At 35.0% G+C, this 25,080-nt stretch overlaps 1 protein-coding gene across 2 annotated transcripts; it reads left to right on the top strand.

Annotated features, from left to right (window-relative positions):
• The first annotated feature begins 1,999 nt into the window (after positions 1-1,999).
• LOC144977642 (targeting protein for Xklp2-like) lies at positions 2,000-24,659 on the top strand. Of its 2 annotated transcripts, none has more exons than XM_078923057.1 (13): positions 2,000-2,237; positions 6,186-6,225; positions 7,301-7,496; positions 7,716-7,907; positions 8,833-9,001; positions 9,847-10,000; positions 10,709-10,925; positions 13,312-13,413; positions 13,846-14,031; positions 16,343-16,489; positions 17,266-17,380; positions 19,742-19,934; positions 20,952-24,659. In XM_078923057.1, the coding sequence occupies exons 1-13, from the start codon at positions 2,141-2,143 to the stop codon at positions 21,058-21,060; spliced, it is 1,917 nt and encodes a 638-aa protein (XP_078779183.1). In that variant the 5' UTR covers positions 2,000-2,140; the 3' UTR covers positions 21,061-24,659. The 2 variants fall into 2 exon arrangements, with proteins under 2 accessions (XP_078779183.1, XP_078779184.1); XM_078923058.1 differs by having other exon boundaries at positions 17,269-17,380.
• Positions 24,660-25,080: the final 421 nt, after the last annotated feature.

Raw genomic sequence — 25,080 nt, forward strand, 5'->3', positions numbered from 1 at the left:
ACCAGACAGCTGAGCGCACTGCCCACGAAACATTGCTCCGTCGTAATTTTATATTACACGCCAAAAAGTTTTTTTTTTTTCATTTCTACTTTATTCATGAGTGCATTGATAGTGTCTTTCGTCGCCATTTACACACTTTATTTCTTTAAACATAGAGCAGTAAAGTTAGGTGCCCCAAACGTAAACAAAGGTCGAGAAGCACGTGGCAAACCACATGTTCCTGTCTTGACAGCTCACGTTCCAATGTAAATAATAGAAAAAAATAACCTTTAAAATTTGGCTGTTAGGTGTCAAAAGAAACACATATTCATAAATACTCGATCATGCATCAAATAATGTCTAGATATGGATATTTTATGGAACAAAAGGAAAAATTTTCTAAAATTTATCAAAAGTTACAGTCTATCTATTTTTAGACCAGAGCAAATTATTGCGCTGGTGTGAACAAAACGAGAATTATTCGGAGCCTGATTTTCATAATAATTTAGCCTTATATTATTATTTCTGCAACTGTTAGATTTTATGTAAACATATTTTCAATACTGAAAGTGTATTGCCTACAACTCAAACTACAAAATTGGGAGACCTATATTGTGCGTAAATTATTCCGGTCCCTAACGGAAATCACTAGCAACTTGTTACTGTTTACGTTTGGGGCACCTAACTTTACTGCTCTATAGGTAGGGTGCCCGAATTTCCACAACGGTCGTTAAGTCGACACTCTTAGAGAGCCTATTTCTAAACCTGTTTTTCACCTAAATTTATGTTTTTGGACATAAAAAAAACATCGATGTCATCTTAACCGTCAATAAACTTTCTTTCTGTTTCACATACTTTCCGATTTAAAAAACGGATGAAAATGTTTCTTTGTGTTTTTTTTTCCGTTCCTAAACTTACTCACGGTTCACGAAATCCCTTTCAGCACCCACGATTAAAACACAAACTGACACCCATGTCTGTAATATAAATTACCTTTTTGAGAGAAATATAATGTTAATTTTATTATTATTATTATTATTATTATATTATTATTATTATTATTATTATTATTATTATATTATTATTATTATTATTATTATTATTATTATTATTTTATTATTATTTATTATTATTATTATTATTATTATTATTATTATTATTATTATTATTATTATTATTATTATTATTATTATTATTATTATTATATATTATTATTATTATTATTATTATTATCATCATTATCATCATCATATTATTATTATTATTATTATTATTATTATTATTATTGATATTATTGTTATTATCATTATTTATCACTATTATTATTATTATTACATATTATTATTGTTATTAATATTATTATTATTATTATTATTATTATTATATTATTATTATTATTATTATTATTATTATTATTATTATTATTATCATTATCATATTCTTCTTCTTCTTCTTCTTCTTCTTCTTCTTCTTCTTCTTCTTCTTCTTCTTCTTCTTCTTCTTCTTCTTCTTCTTCTTCTTCTTCTTATTATTATTATTATTATTATTATTATTATTATCATTATTATTATTATTATTATTATTATTATTATTATTATTATTATTATTATTATTATTATTATTATTATTATTATTATTATTATTATTATTATTATTATTGTGTTATTCGAGTAACATTCAGATTTAGATTCAGATATGTTTTTGTCCATTCGGTTCTAAGTGCACATATTTAAAGGTCTGATAAACCGAACTTGGGCTTGTCTTAACAATGTTGTAATGGAGAATATATTGCGTTGGGTTGAGAGTATTTCCATTACAACAATGCGACCATGACAATTTGTGTTATCAGACCTGTAAATGAATATACGTCGATACATCCCATCGCGTCTCACAATGTCTGTGGAAGTGGCAAACTGATTGCACTTTCTATACTTTGGATGGAAACACTTCAAAGTTCAAACCACCCGAAATGTTTTCTTCTTCCGGTAAACTCAATTGGAAGTTTTGATTGGACAAAATCGTGTTTGCGGGCAGATTGAACGGAGACAAGTTGCTCAACTAATGACAACATTGACAACATTCAAGATTCTTTGCCTTTGGAACATTTAACAACAGGGAAATATTTATTTATAATTATTACTTCTCATAATAGCGCATCGTCATGGAGGATGACTGTGAGAATTATGAGTTTGACTTACCTTATTTTGATTTCACAACTGGTGAATTACCACCTGGTGACGAATGGTTCTTTAGGAAAGGTGAGCAAGCAAGTAAATCCCCACAGCCACAATTTGAACAATGTCCAGTCCACTTCACTAATGTTGACTTTACTTTTTTTTCAGGTCTTATAATAATCCAAAATTTTATGTGCTTATTCCTGTAGTACCAACGTAAAATTTTCTCTATTACAAATTAATTTAAGGCCGACTCTATTATACCTGAACGCTCACGCTCAGGAAAATAAACACTTGAACTTGAACTCTATTTCAATTTCTGAGTTCTCCGTCCGAATTGTCGGCTAGCCCCCCTTCCCTTGACCCTTAGCTTATTTGTTTACGGACGCAATGTCGATGCAAAGTAAATGCTCAAACAGAGTGGACAGGGAATTCCCACGAATCATCAAGCTAGCGTTTTTAAAGGCAGATTACTGGAGGTACTTTGGTAAAAAATTCGCTGTGACTGTGATTATCCCCAGGGTGTCTGGGGATAATGAAAATTCGTTATCCCCAGACAGATATTTGAAACTCCGCTCTTTTAAACAATTATCCACAGTCCAGAATATGGAATTTTCCGAATGCACATAGAAATAAGGAAAGTTATGTAAAAAGAAGATGGAATTTAAAAAAAAAAAAAAAGTGGTGGAACCCGGATTCGAACCCACAGCGTCAATTCTGGTAAAACTTTCAGGGCAGACGACTAAACCATTCGGCCATGACACCCACTTCGAAGTTGACGCATATTGTGTATATGTAGTAACAACTGATTTAACCCCCGATCCTCGACCGCTGTATAAACGTAACACACCATTCCCAACTCACTTACGCCGCAGTCGTTTAAGTGTAACACACCTTTTCCAAGTGACACGGGCATCAGTTGTAACAGACCCGACCTTGATTCAGTAAAAATTCCATTGTGTTCTTTATGAAATAAAAGCCGAAGTTTGATTGGTTGATATTATTAGTTTCAGCCAATCAGCAAACAGTTTATTTAAGCTGTTTGAGTTGAGTATGAAGCTAGTTTTTGACGTAAGAAATGACGCGATCAAACCCGAGTGACGCTATATGTTAGCTACGTCATTCAAACTTGCTAGGCAAGTGCTGGGAACCGGTCGTTATTTCCGGTTGACCCCAATGCGGTACTAGAGTTAATGTTGGTTAATTTCATGTTTTTATAGATATGTTATTAACTTTCCTTATTTCTATGTACTATGTGCATTTGGAAACATTCCATATTCTGGAGTGTGGATAATTGTTTAAAAGAACGGATAACGAAATTTGGTTATCCTCCCCAGACAGGTGTCTGGGGATAACGAATTTTCATTATCTCCAGACAAGTGTCTGGGGATAATGACAGCCGAAAAATTCAAATTGTATTGAGTTTTGAGTTTGAGCCGAGCTCAATAAATGAAACTGGGAGGCTTTCCGAAAGCTCCTCGTGCTAAGGGAAACAACCCAAATATTCCCCCACCTAAAACTAACCCTAATAATAGAAAAAAACGGAGTGTCTACGTACATGGTAACTGGGCACCTCGCCTCAGGATCAACATACACGGTAACCTTGCACCGCTCTTTGGGAGGGAGGGGCGAGGGGGCATTGAGCTTGGTCACTTATGACCCGGATCTATTCTTTCTCTCTTCCCCCCCCCCCCTTCCCCTTTATGAACTTTATGTGCGCATGTGTGTGTGTTATAGGCAGAATGTAAGCAGTGGCTGGGCCGCCTGTCGGCAAAATGCCTGATTAAATTGGCTAAATCGAGAATCTATAGTTTGGTATTAGACACCCACTTCCCGATGTCTTTTCTTTAGCCTAGGACTTGTGAGAGACAAATCCTACATGTAGTATTGCAAACCGAGCAGAAAGTTTTCGTTTTACCATGAGATACAAAGGGGTAGGGATGACACTATGACAGGAGAGAGAGAGAGAGGGGGGGGGGGGGGGGGGGGCATGGGAGAAGATGAAAGAAACAATGGGTCGCCTGATGATGTAGATCAAATGGGTGATACGGAGGTGCTTTACGATACACATGGTGTGTGCAATTTTAACCTATTTAAACAGTAACACTGGTTTTTTTTTTTTCACCCAGATAATAGTTTCCCTATTGCTAATGCAGAATAAATGATTTCTACCAATTAAGCTATAATCGCACAGCTTGTCTTTTAATGATAACATTAACATTAAGACTAAGATCTGGTGTCAGGTTCGATTAAGATTGAAACTCGCCTTTAATGAGTTAAATTGTATTGTTTGATTTTTTAAAAATAACACACACACACACACACACACACACACACAGGGCGAGAGAAAGAGAGGCCCATCCTTTGCTTGTATTGCAGTGGCAAACCAGTTACCGGTTAGCGTGTACGTAGACACTCCCATTTAAAAATGAATAATTATGGTATATAATCAAAAGACAGTATAAGGTCATAAGTGCGCAACTCTATGTAACTTTTATATCTAAAACTAAACAGAAAATACATTTTGCTTTTGAAAGCTTACTCCCAATACTGATGAGTCCAAGTGTCAGTCAAATGAACGGTGTTCATTAAATAAAAAATAAATTAACAATACCATAACTACCCACTTCCCTCCACCCCACGCCAAAAGAAAATTGAAGAAACTGGGATCTGATTATAACGTGAATTGAAAAAAAAAGGAAACACAAGATTGTGGGAAGCCTTTCAAAAGCTCATCGTGCAAAGGGACACAACCCAAATATTCCCTCAACTAACCCTAAGAAAAAATAAAACCTAGTAACTTTAACTAATCTTAATAGGAAAAACAAAGATCCTAGCACCTTTACTAAGACCTATAACTAACCCCTAACAATAAAAAATCTTCCGACCTCGAGCTAACCCTAATAGAAAAAAAAAACTAGGACTGCTTTGCACTACCTTTCAATACTTCAAAGTACAAAATGGCGATGGAGAACCAAAACAATGGTCATATTATTAGGATATTTTAAACTTTCACTAACCTATCAAGGTTTGTTCAAGAGTTTTAAAAATTCTACTATGTATTGACAAAAGACTCACGGTGAAAATATTAATTGAAAGAGATGCTAGATCGAGGAGCTTTCAGAATCTCCAAATTGTAGTTATAGAGTATGACAAGGCACTTTGATATCATTTTCAAACTCAAAACATCTTAATTTGACCCAGTCAGGTGGATGGTACATGAAAAAGAAATAATTAATTTGATGCCTTGTTTGATTTTCTGCGACAATTAGGTATTTATATTTTTCTGTTGAAAATTTTGTCATTTATTTTTTAATTGAAACAAATTTACTGAAAATAATAGTCAATAAGTGGACATGTGCACTGCAAAACCCAAACTTTTTCCAGATCGCCGCGAGATGCTGGTTTTGTGGCAATGGGAGTGAGATCACAGATTCTTTCTGTAAAGTTGACCAAAATTTTCAAGAGTAAAATATACATAACTTTAGAACCGTTTGTTGTAGAGAAACAAATAAGATATCAAATTAAATGCTTTTTCATGCCCCATGCTTTTATAATGGGTGCATAATTCACACTGTTGTTTAACACAGAAACAGCAAATTTTCTTGTTTTTATGATTTGAGAGAAAAAGACCCTTTACTTGTGACAGATTTGACAGCTTTCATTTTTATATTTATCATTACTATTATAGTATTATTAATTATTATTATTGTTGTTGTTTTTATCATCATCATCATTTAAAAAAAAAAAATTCCCTTTATTCATCCAATAAGGGAAATTTGTCTCTAGGGTCTATTCCAAGGGGAGACTGGAATAACCCAGGTATCAGTATCAGCCGCAGTACAATGCCGCAAATTGAGCTAGAGCGGGGTGACTTGCTCAGGGCCAAACAGCACAGCGGTGGGTGATTGAACTCAGTACCTTTCAGGTACGAAGCAAAGACTGTAGCGCTGAGCCACGCTGCCCCTTATAATTAATTTCAATAATTATCTTCCTCATATAATCCTTTTTCTTTTCTCTCTTTAATTCTAGTTGATGAAGATGATGACACAGATCAGGATTTAAGTTCAAGGTATACTGTGTTGCAATACTGTATTTATTATGTTAATTAAAATTTTATAATACAGTGGCAGCATAAACGTGTACACATCAGTATTATTCTCTTGTTCTCGAAAAGAATTTGTTGTATGTGCTGTTTTAATCCTCCTGATTTAATCCAACCTCAATCTTTCCATATTTTCAGTCAGTTTTCGTGTCTTTTACATTGGTTTTATTGTACTACTGACTGATATGTATGTTTCCTATAACTGAGTTGCACTCATATCATCTGTATTTTGCTTTAAAGCTAGAGTATTAAATGATAGTTTATCATCTCCATTGCTCTCAAACTGGGGGGGGGGGGGGGGGGGGGTTTGTGTAGTTATAATGGGACTTAAAGTCACAAGGTTGTCAATTTTCTGGAATTCAGTAAGTTATATACCATCAGTACATTATCCAATCACCTGCTAAATAGAAAAATAATAACTACACAATGTCTTTTTACTGGAGTTCAGCGCTCAGAAAAGTGTCTGTCAATGTGTTTGTGTAACAGTTCAGTAAATTTTCACCTCTTGAATTGACAGCCTTGAAGTCAAAGTTTTCTTCATTTTTCACTTTTTATCACCATCAGCATTGTCTTATGACATGATTTGAATCTAATATAAGAGACATTAAGTTTGTATTCGTGACTTATTGCCTCATAGTATAATGAATGAAGTTATTTACGTGCTGAAAAATGATTGAACATGAGATTTATGGGTTACTTTTGCATAGTGAATAGTGACCAATAGTCCTGATAAAGCCAAGACTGTCTCAATTTGGCATTCTGGAGGAAAAGGATCAAAAACTGAAGTGCTTCCTTCTATTTTATGTGTCTAGCCTTGCATAACTGATAGTTAAATGTTAGATAAAAACAAGCGCAGTTTCTTTTTACAAGTACTGCAGGCTTCAAAATTATTACTACTTTTTAATCCCTTGCGAGCACACCGTTTAGGACTGATTTACCATCCATCACCAGTGTGCTCAATATAAGTATAAGAATATTACATTTATTTATATATTTATCTTGTTCTTTTCTATTAATTGTTCATTTATTTTGTTATGTTCAGGACCTCTTCCCTTTGCCCATCTCCAAAGAAGAAACAGCGCATGGCGTTGGTGGATGATGACAAAATGCCCAGACGCTCTCCTCGTATCAAAGCGTCTGCTGTTGCTGCCAGTAAATACAAAAGTTCTGAACAACTAGAGTTGGAGAAGATAGAGGCAATGAGGAAACAGTTTGCCAAAGCAAAGAAAAACCACAAGGTGGGTCATTACCCAAATAGAGGACATGTTCTTTTTATCTGTTTTCTGCTTTCTCTTGTGTAATTTGATATTGAATATTCCATATATATCAGTCATGCAGTCTATTGCTAACACAAAACAGGACTGCCAACTGACCACTAAAAAAGCAGATTTGTAAGTTTTTGTCTTTTCTGGATTCCCCTCAAAAAATGATATATACATGTTTTAATCTACATTTAGGTGGTTTATGAAAAGGCCATCGCTCAAGGCCGACCGGTACCCCTGAAGTCCAGTCAGCCACCCACTATGCCGCAAGGGTTTTACTTCCATTCCGATCAACGGATAAAGGGGACTGCAGAAGTTGTCGAGGACACTTCTGTAAAGGATTTTGCTAAAATGCTCAGGTCAACAGGGCCAGCTAACCAAGGGCAGGTATGTAAATCTTCCGACTATTGTCAGATTTCCAACAGTACGATTTTGCTCTGTATATTCTGTTAAGTGCTAATATTTTTTAAAAAATAAAAAATTAATAGTAAATATAAAATTCGTAACGCCAAAGAATAGAACCAACAAAAAAGAAAATAAAAGTTTTATTTTGTTCCTCGAAAAAATCAGATTTTATTCCATTTTGAACGCCGACTTAAAATAATTTTAAAAAAAGAAGAAACTTTTTATTTGTCTCATCAGAGACAAAACTATGTGTAACCATAAAATTTATAGTCTGTTTAATACAGTTTAGTGAGAATCATTCACAAACCCGGATGGCAAAATATAGCAACAAAGGCTTGAGTGACATCATCTTCGTTCTATCTATATTTTTTTGGTACACGCCTGTTTTATTTTATGTCTAGGCTGGCAGTTTCGATTAGTCTAGAAATAGTCATTGATTACTTAGTAACAGTAGTACGCAGTAACGACTAGCTCATGTCCCTATCTCATACCTGCCGAATCTTAGGAATTTTTTGTAATTTTACTAATTTTAGACAAATTTCATTGCCAAATACGAAATTTTATGGAAAATTACGAATTGTTAATTCTTAGTAATACTTAGATAAATGATGGGAAGAAGATGAACAACAACTACTACTACTACTACTACTACTACTACTACTACTACTACTACTACTACTACTACTACTACTACTACTACTATTACTACTATAATAATGTTGTGGTTGTTCATATAAACAATTTCAGAAATTACGAATTTCCTTGTCAAATTACTAAAAATTGACATAAAAATGACTAAATTGGAAGTTTTCAATTTGACAGGTCTGTTATCTTGAATTTCTGTATAGCAATTTTTGTTTTCATGCATATAACATTAGATAAAACACAGTCTATTGTCTGTTTTCAGGTTTCCAAGGACAACACCAAATGTAAGCCCACCATCACCAAGCCACAGCCTTTCAATTTTACAAAAAGTATGTCCAGTCATCAACTCTCTGGTAAATACATGTCAACAGCAGAGCAGGTGATGGCTTATAAAGACAACTTTAGGGCTGGGCTTCGCAGTGGCAGCAGAGGTAAAGAATAAACATCTTTTTTAAAAAGTTCTTTACTATTACTTTATTTTTAAAATATGTTAAATAGTTGGATGGTGGAAGGTTTGTGTGTGTGTGTGTGTGTGAGAGAGACTGGGAGTGAGATAGATAGTTAGTGAGAGAGAGAGAGAGAAATTTGAATGGATTGAAGTTATTGTTATGCGCCTAGAGCTTTATTGTGTATAGAGGAGTGGGCGCAATATAAATAAATTTCATTATTATTATAATTTCATTCTTCTTTTAGTTCACATTTTGAATTTTAGAGAATGGTTTCTATCGTTATCTATCCTCTATAAGCCCACTCCCATGATTTTCTTTGAGATTCGTGATATCCTCAGTCCCAATTTACATAATTTCTAAGCTATTTTCCACATTTTTATTGCATTAATTATGCCAGAATTATCATCATCATCATTACCACATTTTCTTTTAAATTCCAGATTTGCCCATAAAATTTTCTCAAAATTTGTCTTTGAAAGATTGACAAGTCTGCCAATATAAGTTTCCATTTACCTAAAATTATATTATCTCATATTCTTCTTCCGTCTTCTTGAGAGAAAGAAGGCCAGTACAACGTCACGTCCTTTTATAAAATAGCAACGTTTAGCAGTGATTGGGTAGGTAGTAACGTTAGATCGACGAAATGCACTTTGCAATAGAGTAACATCCGATCAAAAGGGTAGCAAGCAATTGCATTTGTCCATTTGATAATGCAGACATCTGCTTCATGGACTTAATGGCCCTGAGCAACCACTATTTTTCTTATAGGTTCAACTTTCGGCATTTCACTCACCCCTAGATAAAGTAATTTGTTCTTTCTTCATTAGGCAGTCCATCGTCGTCGTCATCCAGTAGAAGAGCTGAATCTCCAACCCTCACCATTGCCAAGACACCCAACTTGAGCACTCGGGGAAGGTCAAGATCCCTAAAACATTTGACAAGGGAGGAAGAAGAGGAACTGGAATATGAAAAGCACAGGCAGTTCGTATTCATTTACATAATTTGTAGGATTATAGCAACATTTACAAAGTTGCCATACAAACTTTTCTCCATTTTCTCACGTAAAAGTGCCTTCACCTTCTAAATCCAGAATGGCCAAGATTTTCTTGCTGTAATAGTTTTGTTTCATTTTATTTTTATTTTTATGGGGTTTAAAAAAAAAAAATCTCCCTTATTGATTTTGAATTTATTAGCAGTATTTTTATATTCAGAATTTAAAATTGAAGAAGACTGGTGAGCTAAATAGCTAAAACTATTTTTTGATTGACTATTTTAAAATTTCAAAGCTTTCAAGAAAGTGAAAGACCTCCTTTTTTTTTTTCAATATAGAATTCTTTACCAATGTTTGTGATAAGAGGGATTGGGGGGGGGGGGGGGGGAAGAAGCCTTCGATAGCTTAGTGTATAGAACACTCACTTCGCAACCACAGGGCCTAGTATCAGTCTTATGTGCATTAGTCATTTTTTTTCAAATCCTGCTGTCCGCATAGCCGTGATTGGATAGCTGGATCTGTTATATCTTAGGGGAAAGTACTTTGCGATAGTCTGGCATCCTCTCCAAAAGGCAGCAAGTAATTGTGATTGACTATTTATTTGAGTAACACTACGGAAGCTTGGATAAAATCTGGCTCAATGATCCTTATGGTGCAAAAACTTTTTATCAATATTCTTCCCCTTAATTCATTTTCAGACAACAATTTAAAGCCCATGGAGTTAATCACAAGATTCTTCAAGAACCACAGCGAGGTGTACGCAAAGTTCCAGCCAAACCTCCAACGACAGTCAAAGAATTCAACCTACATACCAGCAGCTCCCATTACAGAAAAGGTTCCAAAGATTCCACTGATGAGAAACTCTGTGAATTCCACGCTCACCCTGTCAACCAAAAGATTTTGGATGGCCCAGTTGTAAGTGCTGATTTGCTTTTTACACTCTTTGAAAACTGTTCTTTATTAACATTAAAAAAAAGAGAATAGAAATAAGAAAAGAAACATGTTCCAATATATCTGGGTTTTTTTCAAGTTATTTATAGGTTTATACATAAAATAGAGGAATATCATGCCTATATCCTAACCATATACGTAGAATTAAATTTGTATACATATTCGTACTTGCCAAGTATATGGTATAATTGGATTTACCCCCATCTCTCTTTTTTAAAGGACACTGCCATACTAAGACAAACTCAGATTTAAAAATTTTATTTATTTATTTATTTTTTGGTTTGTATCTTTTTTTAAATGCTTGTGGTATAATGCTGACATTTATAATCGGTAAAACCTCTCTCGAGCAGCATATTCACATTTCATTTCGTGGCCAACGTTAATTCATGTATTTATACCCAAGAATATCATGTGACTCCTGTGGGAATTTAAAAAAAAAAATTACATTCAACAGTCACTTTTCACATTTGTGCAGGAGTAAAATTTTATCACTGTTAGAATTTTCCGAATAATTCTGGGTTTTTCTTCATATTCCTTTTTTTTTTTAACGAGCCCACCCCTTTTTCTTTTCTTTTTTTTTTTTTTTAAAGTGATTTAAAAATTATTTTTTAAAAATTTTGGTTAGCAGGTGATTATATTTTAGATCAATAACAGATGATTTAGACAATTATGATTTATTCTTTTAGTCTGAGGGAGTTTAAAGTAAGGCATTGTTAAAAGAATGCCCAGAATTCATTATTTTGCTTCAAATTAAAAAAAAAAAAGAAAGTTCCCTGTTTTTTGTCGATAAAAAATAAAATTATTGATTATTATTAATACCTATCCGATCAGTGACCATTTTCAGCATCACCCGACTTTGTTTCATAAAACGACTTCTTGCAAACTCAGCGATTGATGTCACACAATGAAGTTTATAAGCTTTACTCTCTCCTTACCAGCTATTTTTAGACCCCCCCCCCCCCCCCGAATAAAGACTTTTCTTACTCAAACAAAAAAGTAGCAAGTGAGCTCTACAACACAGTGTTACGTATTTATAGCTGTAATCAAAGAATTTCTTTATATTTTGTGATGTACAAGAAAAATCAGAATGAGAAAATTGTCGGTTACATCGTAACGAATGTGACGATTTTCCTATGGGTGGTAAGGAGAGGGTTAAGGCTTAAAGAGTTTTTAGAATGCCTCATTTTTGTTTGCATCTAACCTCAATTATTTCCTGCTTCTGATTCCCTTTAAGATGCCCTGTCACTTTAGACCTCTGAAACTTTGATTAACTCTCTCGGATTCACCCTAATTGAAAATCGAACAAATTTGTATCGATTTTCCATGCATATGAACTCGAGAGAGTTAATGGATTTCCTCATGAACTTCTTTTCAGGGCCATTTGATTTTTTATTCCCACCCATTGTTCAATATGAATATAGCTGCTTTAACTTCATAATAGACTCTTGTGCGGCTATGTGGTCTTGTGGTATGACACGCGCTTTCAGATCGGAAGGTCCTGGGTTCTAGCCTCTCGCTCGGTGCATGGTTAAGTCCTTGGAAAAGACTCTTTACTCACATTCTCTCACCATACTCGGGTGTAAAATGAGTACCTGGCCGTTGACAGCATTGTCTCTGTCAGAAAAAAAATTGTAATATCGCCTTACATGCGTCATGTTTTGTTCTACATGTTACGTGTTGCTGTTGCTCAGGGACCCCTTGTAAATCGTTTTGAGTACATTTAGTGGATGTTGTGCTGTACAAAAGCTCTTTTTAAAAAAAAATAATTTTTTTTTAAGTACTTAAAAAATAATAAACAAAAATGAATATAACAGCTTTAAAAAAGAACAAAATACCAACAAGAAACGGTTTGGGCTCAAATGGTTCTTCGGCCAACAACAAAAAAACAATGAAAATATAATAAATACATTACTATAGACCCAGATTGGCAGCAGAGAAATGTTCGACACGTCCTATTTGTATAGATAGTTCGAAGATGACATCACTCAGGTCTTTGTTATTGTTTTTTGCCATCCGCGTTTATGAGTAATGCTCACTGAACTGTATTAACCTGACTATAAACGTTCATGGATACACACAGTTTTGTGTGTTTGTCCGTTATACTTCCGGATGGCAATGTTATGAGCTTCATACCCAAGCGCATACTATCTATACAATTCATTCCTATAGACGCTGGGAGTTTATTAAACCCTGAGCGGCTTAGTATTACTTTGACTGCTATAACTTGATACATTTTATTTTATCAAGGGTAAAAAAAAAATGAAAGGTTTAATAAAGTCCCAGCTACTATATGAATTAATTTTTTAAATTTATTATCAGTAAGACCTTTGTTATCTGCTTTATTTCACAGGGCATCAAACCAGCAGATAGAAAACCCCTGACAATGGCACAGTCTCCTGCCTTCGCTCTCAAGAATCGATTGAGGTCTCGGGAAAGGCGTCTGTCTCAAGAGGTTTGCAATTTCAATTTTGTTTTAAATTTTGAAAAAATTGATTCTTATCTTTTATGTTTATTGCCAATTTCTGGTCTGCAGCAAAATAATTAAAATATATATATATATACATATATATATTTTTTTTTCAACTAGAAATGCTTCTTTCGCCTCCATTATATACACATTATTAAAACTATTGGGATTTTTTGTTTATCTAATCACTCCCACTCCTTACCTACCTGTCTCTTTCTTTCTTCCCCCCCCTCTCTCTCTCTTCTCTCTCTCTCTCTCTCTCTCTCTCTCTCTCTCTCTCTCTCTCTCTCTCTCTCTCTCTCTCTCTCTCTCTCTCTATCCCATCTCATCCATTTGTCTAAGCAGCATTGATTCGATTCAAGACGTAAATCTGTGTTCACTCACGACGATTCTACCCATTTCTTTCCGTGCTTGCAGGAAATCCCTTCCCCTGAACCTCCCAAAGCATCTTCCAGACCTGTTCCCCACATGGGGGTTCCATTCAGGCCTCAGCTTGAGCACAAGTATACGGTCACCAAGCCCTTTGCTGTGGAACAACACAGTAAGGACATGCTGAAAAAGAAAGAGCTGAAGATTCAGCAGGTCTTAGAAGAAGAAAAGAAGGTTAGTAAACAACATAAACTAATTAGATAGTATTATCAGACTTGCCGTTTGTACCGATTTAATCGGGACCGTCCCGATTTTTATGCGAAATTTGCTGCTGTCCCGATCTCCTGATTTTTCTCTCTCGCGTCCCGATGTTTCTTTTGACCTGAATTTTTTTAGTTAGAAAAAAAATTGGTAGAATGAGGTGACTGTATGAACCGGATGTGTATAACATATCCCCACCCCATTGTACGGTATCGATATAATGATATCGGTAATGTTGCCCAGTCATAAGTATTTCTTTTTATAGTATGGGCAGATGGGAATGAATTCGTAGGTGTTATTGTTTCATAGAAGACATCGATACCTGTGTTGTGGTTTATTTCAATTTCGTGCACACCATTCGTTCAATCGTCCTGATTTTTTTTTTCGGTGTCCTGATTTTTTGAGACCTTGGTCCTGATTTTTTGTGTCGGTAAAATGGCAGGTCTGTATTATTGTACATTGACAAGGTGGGAGCAGGCTGGTAAATTTTCAGCCCATAGGCTATTTCAGACATTTAACAATTCTCAGTTTTCAATCTATATTTTAACTGTCAACATTGAGACCCTTTATTATTTATCTTTCACGGAAACTCCAAAGCCTAATAAAAGATTGTAAACCACGATCATGTAAGTCTGACTGTCGTGAAAATCCGAAAATGAGTGATTTCTGCTCATTGGTTTTATCGACAATGGTCGTGTCATCCATCGTGAAACTTTTTTTGTCATCCTAGGTCACAGGTCATGGATCTGAATTCTACTTGCTGCTTGTTATCTATCTTTGTTATTTGGAACAGAGACCAAATTTCAGCCCAAAAGGCTGAAAAATTGAATTACGAACCATGTATTTACTCAATGTACGAAGCCATCTATCGCTTTTTCTCTCTCTCTTTTTGTCGACATTGTTATGGTTATGGTTTCCCTGTCCGAGATGACCATAAATTAAGTTGTAATTGTTTTTGTCAGTTGTATTGTTACAGATTACCATTCAGGATGTTTTAAAAATGCCTTACGACTTACAACATTGATCGCAGTGCGGATATCAAGGCCATTGACATATTTGTTGTTTAATTTTTATTATCTTCAAGCAATTACACATCATATCTGAAATCAGTAGACTATATATCAGTGCTGATGGTTTTCCTCGGATCCCGATTTTGGAGTCCAGAGGAGGAATTTCCTCCTTTTAAAAATTACATTTTCTCGAAACAATGTGCTAGCAATGAGATAGTTGATGTGTGGTGGAACACACAGGTGCAGTTTCCCACTCTCCACAAGATAGCTAGAATATCAATGATAGTCTATCATCTCAATTGCTCTAAAAGTGGGGTTTAGTGCAGTAGAAATGGGGCTTAAAGGCAATTGTTCCACATTTTCCTACTTTTTCACTTTGTGTCACCATCAGCATTGATATATTACATACTAATTGTTATGAGCATAATGACTGAAAATTTTCAGACTTTTTTTAAAATGCGCATTTACAGTCTTGTGGTAAGATTCAATGCATAATCTGATTCATTTATCTCAATCTTGATAAACCATATCCTAAAAATGGAGTCCATTGTTATAAATATTTGAATTTGGAGCATTTTTAATATCTCAATGCTGCATCTATTCAAGTGTGGGTGTGAAATTAATTTTAACTTTCCGGGTTTTTTTAAAAATCTCTGGTACTATCAACAATATTATTCCACTGAGTAAAAGCACAAGCAATATTGGTCTCAGATGAATACACAGCTCCCGGGTGTTGTCCATTCCTGCGTCATCTAGCAGACAGTCAATGTATGTTTTATTCTGCTTGCCTCTGTTTCTGGTTCTCTCAGGTGGTTCCCACAGCACAAGACTGCTTGCAATCTCCTTGACTCTTGATCTAGATTATATTACATAAAAGTCCAAACGTGCTGCTGTTACGGGTGACGATGGCATTGCATACCTGCCGAATTTTAGACAAATTTCATGGCCAATTATACGAAATTTTATGGAAAATTACGGATTTTTAATTCTTAGTAATACTTAGATAAATGATAGGAAGAAGAAGAAGAAGAAGAACTACTACTACTACTACTACTACTACTACTACTACTTTAATAATATTGTGGTTGTTCATATAAACAATTTCAGAAATTACGAATTTCCTTGTCAAATTACTAAAAATTCACATAAAAATTACTAAATTTGAAGTTTTCAATTTGGCAGGTCTGGTATTGTGCTTTAGGGTGTTTCATTTTAGCTCTTTGAAAAGTTGGCAACTCTGTAATAATTACATTGTCTGCTTTGTTTTTCTCCAGGCAAGAGAGTTCCACGCAAGCCTTCTTCCTAGTGACTCCCCAGATCAGCTTCCTCCTAGAAAGACGAAGCCTGTGACATCGATAGAACCATTTCACCTGACTGTGGATGAGAGAGGCAAGAAATATCAAGAGGAATGGAAGTCAAAGGTTATTTGGTTTGCATTTTATGTGCATTGATTTTATGTGGAGGGAATTTCGTATCAAAGCGTAACTCAGGGGCTGTAGAGAAAGATTGTGCTCTTTGCATAGGAGATTATGTTGAAGAATTTTTTGAACTAATGGCATCCTGTTTCTGCTTATGGTTTGGTTAGTGCAGTCCATAATGTCAGAGAACTGAAGAAAAATTCACTGGATCTATCGTTAAATTAGGCATTGTATCAGGCCTTATGAAATGAAAATATTAATTTTTTTTTAAAACTGTGGAAAAAAAATATGCATTGCATTTTACTGGATCAAAATATGAAATGGGACAGCGTGGCTCAGTGGTATGGTCTTTGTTTCGTACCCAAAAGGTACCGAGTTCGATCACCCGCCTTGAGCAAGTCACCTAGCCCTAGCTCACTTTGTGGGACTGCTCTGCAACTGACGCCTGGGTTATTTCAGTCTTCCCTTGGAATATACCCTGTTGATACACAAGGCGCATCTTTCTCCCCATCAGAAAGCTGGCTCACGAGATGGAAAAATCAACATAATATAATGTCTTGTTTAGAAACGAATATGGTGAAAAACATGATGCTGATGCTTCAGGATTACTATTCTAAAAAAACAATGTTGCATTTTGGTGTCGATAAAACATGGAAAAGAAAAGAACACATACACCCCCCCCCCCCCCCCCCAAACTAAGACAATAAAAAAACACCCAAAAACCAATTGATTTCAATTGCTAATAATTTTCTGTATATGATGATTTTTAAAAATCAAAGCAGATTGATGAGGAGGAGAGCAAAGCCAGGGCTAAAGCCCAGTTCCATGCATCATCCAACAAAGCCGTATTCAAGACCCCGTTTGTCCCTGAAAAATCCAGCAGGCCTCTGACAGGTAAGTAGAAAATACAGTCCTAGTTTGCAGGTGCCTTATGGGAACTCGGAAGTAGGGTCTCTTCCACCCTCTCCTCCCTCCTTATCCTTTTCTCTTTCTTTGTAGATTTCTGCCCTTGTCCTGGAAAATAAGGTGACTTGGCCACCTGGAAACTTTTCTGAGAGAGATAGTCAGTTAAGAGTGTCTTTTTTTCTGTGAGAGATATTTTCCTCCTCGTAAATCACCTCGCATGCTGTGGTCTGTTTGAGACTTTGGGTGACCCTAGTTTGGGTACAGGGATAGTCTTCCTAATTCTTCCGAACCGATGACCCAAAAGTGTTGCTGGCACTGAACTCTTAATCCTCCAACTTAATCTAAATGTTCATCTGTGTTATGTATAAAGTCATCCTTGACTTGAGCTTTTTTTATATAGCGCAATATCCACTAAACGTGCTCAAAGCGCGTTACAAGGGGTCCCTGGCCAACAGCAACACGTAACATTTAGAACGGGACATGACGTCTGTTAGGCGATATTACAAATTTTTGTTTGGACAAAGACAATGCTGTTAACAGCCAGATACTCGTTTTACACCCGAGTACGGTGAGAGAATGTGAGTAAAGAGCCTTCTCCAAGGACACAACTATGCGCCGAACGCGAGGCTCGAACCCATGACCTTCCGATCTGAAAGCGAGTGTCATGCCACTAGACCACATAGCCGCACATCCTTTCCTTATGCACTGAATCTGAGTTAGTTCTACGACTAATCTGAAACCAAAATATAGCCCTTCATCAAGATTTGATTATTCGTAACCCGTTGCATCAATCTGATTGATGGTTGCAATGCAAGGCTGCCAATTTTCAGTATATTTACCGAATTCAGTATGTTAAAACACCCCAGTATATTTTCCAATCACGTTGTCAGTCATGTTGTCCTTTTTTTTTTACTGGACTTCAGTGCTCAGAAAGGGCGCCGGTCGATGTGTTTGCCTAAAAGTTCTGTAAATTTTTGCCTCCCGAATTGGCAAGCACAGTGGTGCCAACCTTACGTAAAAAATTCGTATTTTTACGCATTTTCTTTCATTGTACACATTTTTTCTGAGGATTGTACGCATAATTAAATTTCTATTATTTAAGCATTTTTAGCATTCATACACTTTTTTGGTGTCCTTAAACACTAAATGTTTATTGACCCATCAGAATTATATGTGGATCTGGAAGTTGATACTATTTATCATCTATAAAGTGTAAGCTTATTCATTATTTCAAATATTAATTATATCATTGCTATCATGGTCTAATTGCCCATTATCAGATTTAGTGCTAATTATCGATTTTACAGAATTGTACGCATTTTTTCAAAATCTTACTCTCATTTTGGCTCTCCATTGTACACATTTACATGGGCTAGGGTTGGCAGCACTGCAAACAACCCTGGTAATGTCAAAGATACTGATGATAAAGATAACAACAAGAGATGAAATGAGTAGAAAAGTGCCAGAAGACAATAGAGAATAAAAAATTTTTCGCGGCGATGATAGGGGTTTGAACCCGCGACCTTATTGGTACGACAACTCCGCCTGGCTGGTGAGAGCGTGACTCTACCGTATGAGCTATCCACGAACCCAAAAAATTTTGTTTCAAACTCAGGTCATTCATTACTAGAACATTCTCTCACCGACTACTGGAGACCGCGGGTCCAACACACACACAACTAATGTGAAGTATTTAGCCAGCAGTTAAGCTTAATAGCCAATGTTCTCAACACAAACATATAACATAGAAACAATTGAGACATTGAGTATGCTCAGGTATATGGGGTGAATTTTTAATGATGATAAAGATAATGCTTTAAATGACCATCGTCATATCACTACCCTGTTGTCACAGTCACAGCAGGAATCGCATTTGTTGAATATCCAAAAGAGAAAGAAAAATTATGGTGCTTCCCTGTACTGTAATGCATTTACATAGCAGCCAACTGTTACAATAAATCAGGAGTCGAAGTGTCCTGATTTGGCAATATTGAAAAGAAAAATAATATTTTAAGAAAAAAATTACTGTTTCTATATAAGGAAATGACCCTGGCATGTCCCAGGGTTTTGATTTTTGATTTTATTTGATTTGATTTTTTTTGACTAGTAATTTAAACAAGGAACAAACAAATAGAAAGTATCCAAACATACTGCCATTTTCTGGTCATGACAGATGAGCGCGTTAGGGAGTCCCATTGTTAACTCTTTGGAACGTTGGCTGTTGTGCGTCTATAAAACAGGTGCATTATTTCATAAATTAAAAGTATTTAGAAAAAAAAAGGAAGTACAACTATAATTTGTTATTTTTCAAGATGCTAAACGGTCTAAAAATTTATGCACAATCTCCAGAGATGAGCAGCTTCACCCTGAACACAGACCAGCGTGCTGTCAAGAGGGAATTCTTCAACCAGCAACTCAAGGCACACGAAGCAGAGGTGGAGGCTTTGAAACGTCAGCGAGAAGACCGAAAGGTGAAAGAGGAGAAGGAGGTTGTTGCACAGCTGAGACAGGAAATGGTCCCCAAGGCCACTACTATCAAAAAGTACGATTACATAGTTCGAATAGCTGTATTTTCAGATCTGCTGCCTTACACAGATTTGATCGGTATACGAGGCTGTGCAGAGACATTGTTTTTGTAACAATCGACACCAAAAAAAATAAAAAAATCATCAATACAAAGTTAGGTTAAAGAGCTGTGAAAAAATTCAGATTGAATATGTAGTGAAAAAAGATTTTTTTTTCTTTTTTAACGACTAAAAGGCTTGGCATCATGGCCAATTGTCTTGATAAAATCGGGACTGTCCTGATTTGGCAATCAGAAAATTCGAAGAAATATTTTTTTAAAACTGGACAGTTTATATGTATGGCTATGACCCCTGCATGTCTCATGATTATGCTTTGACTCAAAAATTAAAACAAGGAACAGAAAAAAGACCCTCTAAATCTAGATTATGTTATATAATAGTCCAATAATACTGCTGTTTTGGGTCATGACAGTATTGTGGGTTAGGGTGTCCCGTTTTTAGCTCTTTGAAAAGTTGGCCTCTATGTTACTGGTCTGGCATCAAAGTTATTGCAGAAATCGCTCCATAAAGTGTCAATTTGGTTTGATACAGATTTTTTCTTCAAGTTAGGATATTTTCTTGTGCGCGCCATGTGGTGTCTTATGACACTCGCCTTCAGACCAATGGGTCCGAGGTTTTATACCGCTCTGAAGGGTGCATAGCTGAGTCCTTGGTAAAGGCTCTTTACTCACATTCTCTCACCGTACTCGGGTGCAAAATGAGTACCTGGCCGTTAACAGCATTTGTCCAAAAAAATTATAATATCGCCAAACAGGCGTCATGTCCCATCCTACATGTTAAGTGTTGCTGTTTGCCATGGACCCCTTGTAAAGCGCTTTGAGCACGTTTAGTGGATATTGCGCTATATAAAAGCTAAATTTTAAAAAAAAGCTAATTTCCATTTATACCTTGTATTGATGTCGGAAGTAATTTTAAAAAGACATTTTTTTTTAGCATGTTTTTTTTTTCTCTTCTTGTTTCTCTCTTCCCTCCAGATATAAGCTAGTGACGCCGCAACCCAGTGATAAACCCCTGACAGTGGCCCAATCCCCGTGTCTGAAGACGAACAGACTGAGGTCAGCACGACACCAGAGTGATGATTAATGAATGACACATTGTGTCACTATTCACTCTACTACTACTACTATTGCTAATATATGACAATGACAATTACAGACCTGCCTACTTTCTATGAAAAATTCGTAAAACTACAAATTTTGGCTCCATCTGCAGAGCAGAATAAGCTACTCGAATTGAATAAATTATCATGCCCCGAAAATGAAAATATAACACGTCATGACACAGTGTAAAGACTTAGAAACGTTTTTTTAATCTTTCTGAGGGTGAATTGGTTACTTGCAAAGGTAAATTTAATGACTAGTATTATTTTTTCCATAAAAACTACGAATTGTTCAAAGGTAGGTCTGCTATTACTACTTTTACTGCTCCTGACAGTTTTTAAAAATGTTTATTTTTTTTATCGTGGATTGATGTTATTGTTATCGATATATTGTGAATGTCTGGTTAACTCACTCAATCCTAGAGATTTTTGCTACTTTTGAAAATGGGGAAAAATGTATTAAAAATGAGCATGTAAGTACATAGATAGTTTTATTCAACTATCAGTAACATGCAAAAACTAAAAACATAAGCTTTGATACTACACCTGTTGTATGTCACAGAAGAATATAATAAATATGCATGGGGGTAGTCTACGGATATGGTCGGCGTTAGGGTTGAGTGAGTTAATTGAACTGATAAATAAATGCCTTCATAGTATGTTTTGGCTGGAAATAATTTTTACTTGCCGTATCAGATGATTTAACTCTTTCCTTACCAGTCCTTTTCAGTATTTCCCCCCAAAATGTCATCCATTCCCAACACTAAACTAAAATTGATTTTTTAAACTCATACCTAAAAGTATGCCAAACATAATTTTTGTTCTACAAACCATTATATTTTTCATAAACTAAAAGATTTTTTTTCCAATTTTTTGATGTACAAAATAAAAATATGAATTATTAATGTTCATTGTATCGTAACAAAATGTGACGATTTTCCTGCAGTTGGTAAGGAGAGGGTTAAATGTTCTCATCCTGTCAAAAATATTTAAAGCTTAGACTTCTTTGAAGTTTCAAAGTCATTTTGATTGACCGATGTAGGGAGTAAATGAAGTTGTTATTCATTTTACTTGACGGGTATGAGGAGTAACAGTTTCTGGCCAAAATGTAATAAGGCATTTTGGCTGGATAAATCAGAGATTATCAGGTCTGCCTTTTATTACCCGGTCAAATTTGGATTTCATCCAACAGATTTGTATTATTTAATCAATTTCTATGGTAAATTGTTGAATAAAAGGCTTTCATTACAGTACTGATGATTTTCCTCGGATCCGTGGAAATCTGCGACTTTTTGTGTCAAGAGGAGGAATTTCCTCCTTTCAAAAATTTACATTTTTGTGTCAAGAGGAGGAATTTCCTCCTTTCAAAAATTTACATTTTCCCTTATCAAATGTTTTGCGCAATGAGGAGAGACTTGACGTGTGGTGGAAAAGACGGGTGCAGTTTCCCCAGTCCTAACATCCAGAAGTTTAAATAGAGTATTCATGATAGTTAATCATCAGGTTAGTGCAGTAACAAATAGGACTTCAGAATTTTTCCTCCTTTTTCTCTTTTTGTCACCATCAGCACTGATTAGTAATATAAAAGAATCAAAGAATTATATTTATTTTTGTCCAAAATTTATGTTAACTAAAAGTTAAGATCATATCTGAGTTAAGCAGTTGTGTGTTGTTTTTGAACATCATATGGCTTAAATATGTAGAAAGTGCCATCGAACTTTTAAAAAAAAAATGTCATTTCTACTTGAATCAAACAAAAATGCAGAAATGAAGCCTTTTAAAAAAAAAATAAAATAATACTATGTCTTCATTGTCCTCAAAATAGTGGTCATTTGTCACAGTATATTGTATGATATTTCTGTACAATTTTTATTCTCGCTTTCCAATAAGATGTAAAGGAATGACAGTCTTTTCAAAATTTGTTACATTGGACTCTGTGCGGCTCTGTGGTCTTGTGGTACGACACTCACTTTCGGATAGGAAGTTCCTGGGTTTGAGCCTTGCTTGGTGCGGCATAGTTGAGTCCTTGGAAAAGGCTCATTACTCACATTCTCTCACCGTACTCTTGGTTTTGTCCTGGCTGACAGGGAAACAATCAAATGTATAGTTAGTTTTGGAAGATGATATTTATTTCCTTGTAAATTTTAGATTATTATTGATCATTATTCAATTCAGAGAAACTAACAAAAACTACATCTTTCTGTAATTTTTGCGAAATTAATGACATCTTTGCCTTTTTGTGTCAAATGTTGACATGTGAATCAGATTGTTAATACACGAAAAATAAGGTTCATATGGTTGAAGAAATAACAAATGTTCATTTATACACAAATATGTCCATAATTCATCACTTGCGTCAAGTTTTTTAAAACTAAATGTATTGGAGATTTTTAATTAAAGTTTAATTCACTGGAGTTCACTGAAACTACAGTGACTATTCATTCAGCTCCACGATTCTACGAGATGAAAAAAGCATATTCGTTACCAGGTCGATTTTGTTATTTTTAAAAATTTTTTTAAATTTTTAAAATTAATCAATTTTTTTTAAAATACACTAATTTTTACAAAATATCTAATTGTTAGTTTTATGTTGTTCAACCCTAGCGAGATTTGAGGTGAAAACATTTTTTAAAGATCAGGTCTGATATAGAATAATGGATATTTGTCTCAGGGATAGTGAATTTATATATAAAGTTTTAGTTTTAGAAGAATTTGATTTGAACAAGAATAAAATAGCTAGTTCGACTTTCACAAAAGTCAATGGCGAGGTGCAGTTTAGATTCTTAAGAAATTCCAACTTTGCAGCTAAAAAAAATTCTTTTTTTTTGACTTGTGGACTTGAAAGAAATCAACTTTGGCTGAGGTAAGACAACGGCACTGGCAATGACTATCTTGGACTGTAACTTTAATCAGGATGTGTGTCGTCGATTTTGCAAATTGTTGTATTTATATTTAAAGTGTACATATTTATATAGTTTTAAAATTATATAATTTTTATGTATTGTATCCATAATATAATAATGACTACGGTTTAGTGACAGTAGTAAAAGTTTAGTTTTGGCGACAAGAAATGAGATACATATTATATTAATTATGAGTGAGTCCTGAATGTATATGAGTATGAGCTACAACTACAAATGGGCCATAACATCTAGCCTGAGCACGTCATTCAATACATAACAACACGGTCATTGAAATAGATATTTTTTGTTTATTTGTGGTCTAGTTGTTATCATCATCATCATCATCATTATTATATATTATTGTTATTATTATTATTTTTAGTTCTTAGGTTGAGCTCTTTTTTTGATTTGTTTTTTTTTTTCCTTTCTGTTTTTCTTTCTCTTTTTATCTTTCATTCTTTCCTATTTTTTTCTTCTCTTTCTTAATTTTGTCTTTTCTTTTTCTTTCTTTGTTTTTCTTTCTCTCTTTCTTTTCTTTTATTTTTAACTTCCCTTCAATGTGGGGCGATTCGAATTACATAGATATGATGTACTGTATTGATAGCATTGTTCCATTGTTATATAGTCTATATTATAGTCAATGATGCTGTTTGATAATTCAATAAATTTGTACCTTGTAATATGCATTTTGTTTTGATTCTCTTGTGTGATTGTATGTGTGTGTGTGTGTGCTTGCAGTGATGCCAAAACTCCGGTTTCACCGGAAAAAATTCCGGTCTGGAGCCAAAAAAAAATCCGGGTTACGGGCAAATTCCGGTGAGATCACTGTGTTCCAAGGATACCCCCCCACCCCTTCCAACTACCAAATATTCATCACTGCCACAAGTACTACAACCATCATCACTTCATCATTACGACAACTACTACAACCACCACCACTACATATCATCATCACTACCATTTACTACTACAACTACCACTACACCACCACCATATCATCATCACTACTACAACCACCATCACTACATCATCATTACTACTAAAAGTACCACATCATCATCACTACCACTACTGCAACCACCACCACCACATCATCATCAC

The sequence above is a fragment of the Berghia stephanieae genome, chromosome 7 (assembly GCF_034508935.2).
Source record: "Berghia stephanieae isolate SIO BIC M18660-M18661 chromosome 7, UCSD_Bste_1.3, whole genome shotgun sequence".
NCBI lineage: Eukaryota > Metazoa > Mollusca > Gastropoda > Nudibranchia > Aeolidiidae > Berghia > Berghia stephanieae.

Bases quoted from the DNA above. Each gene is read 5' to 3' on its own strand.
- LOC144977642 (XM_078923057.1), top strand. From the start codon at position 2,141: ATGGAGGATGACTGTGAGAATTATGAGTTTGACTTACCTTATTTTGAT. The intron at 7,497-7,715 runs GTGGGTCATTAC...ATCTACATTTAG, and splicing joins AAGCAAAGAAAAACCACAAG to GTGGTTTATGAAAAGGCCAT. The intron at 14,032-16,342 runs GTTAGTAAACAA...GTTTTTCTCCAG, and splicing joins TCTTAGAAGAAGAAAAGAAG to GCAAGAGAGTTCCACGCAAG.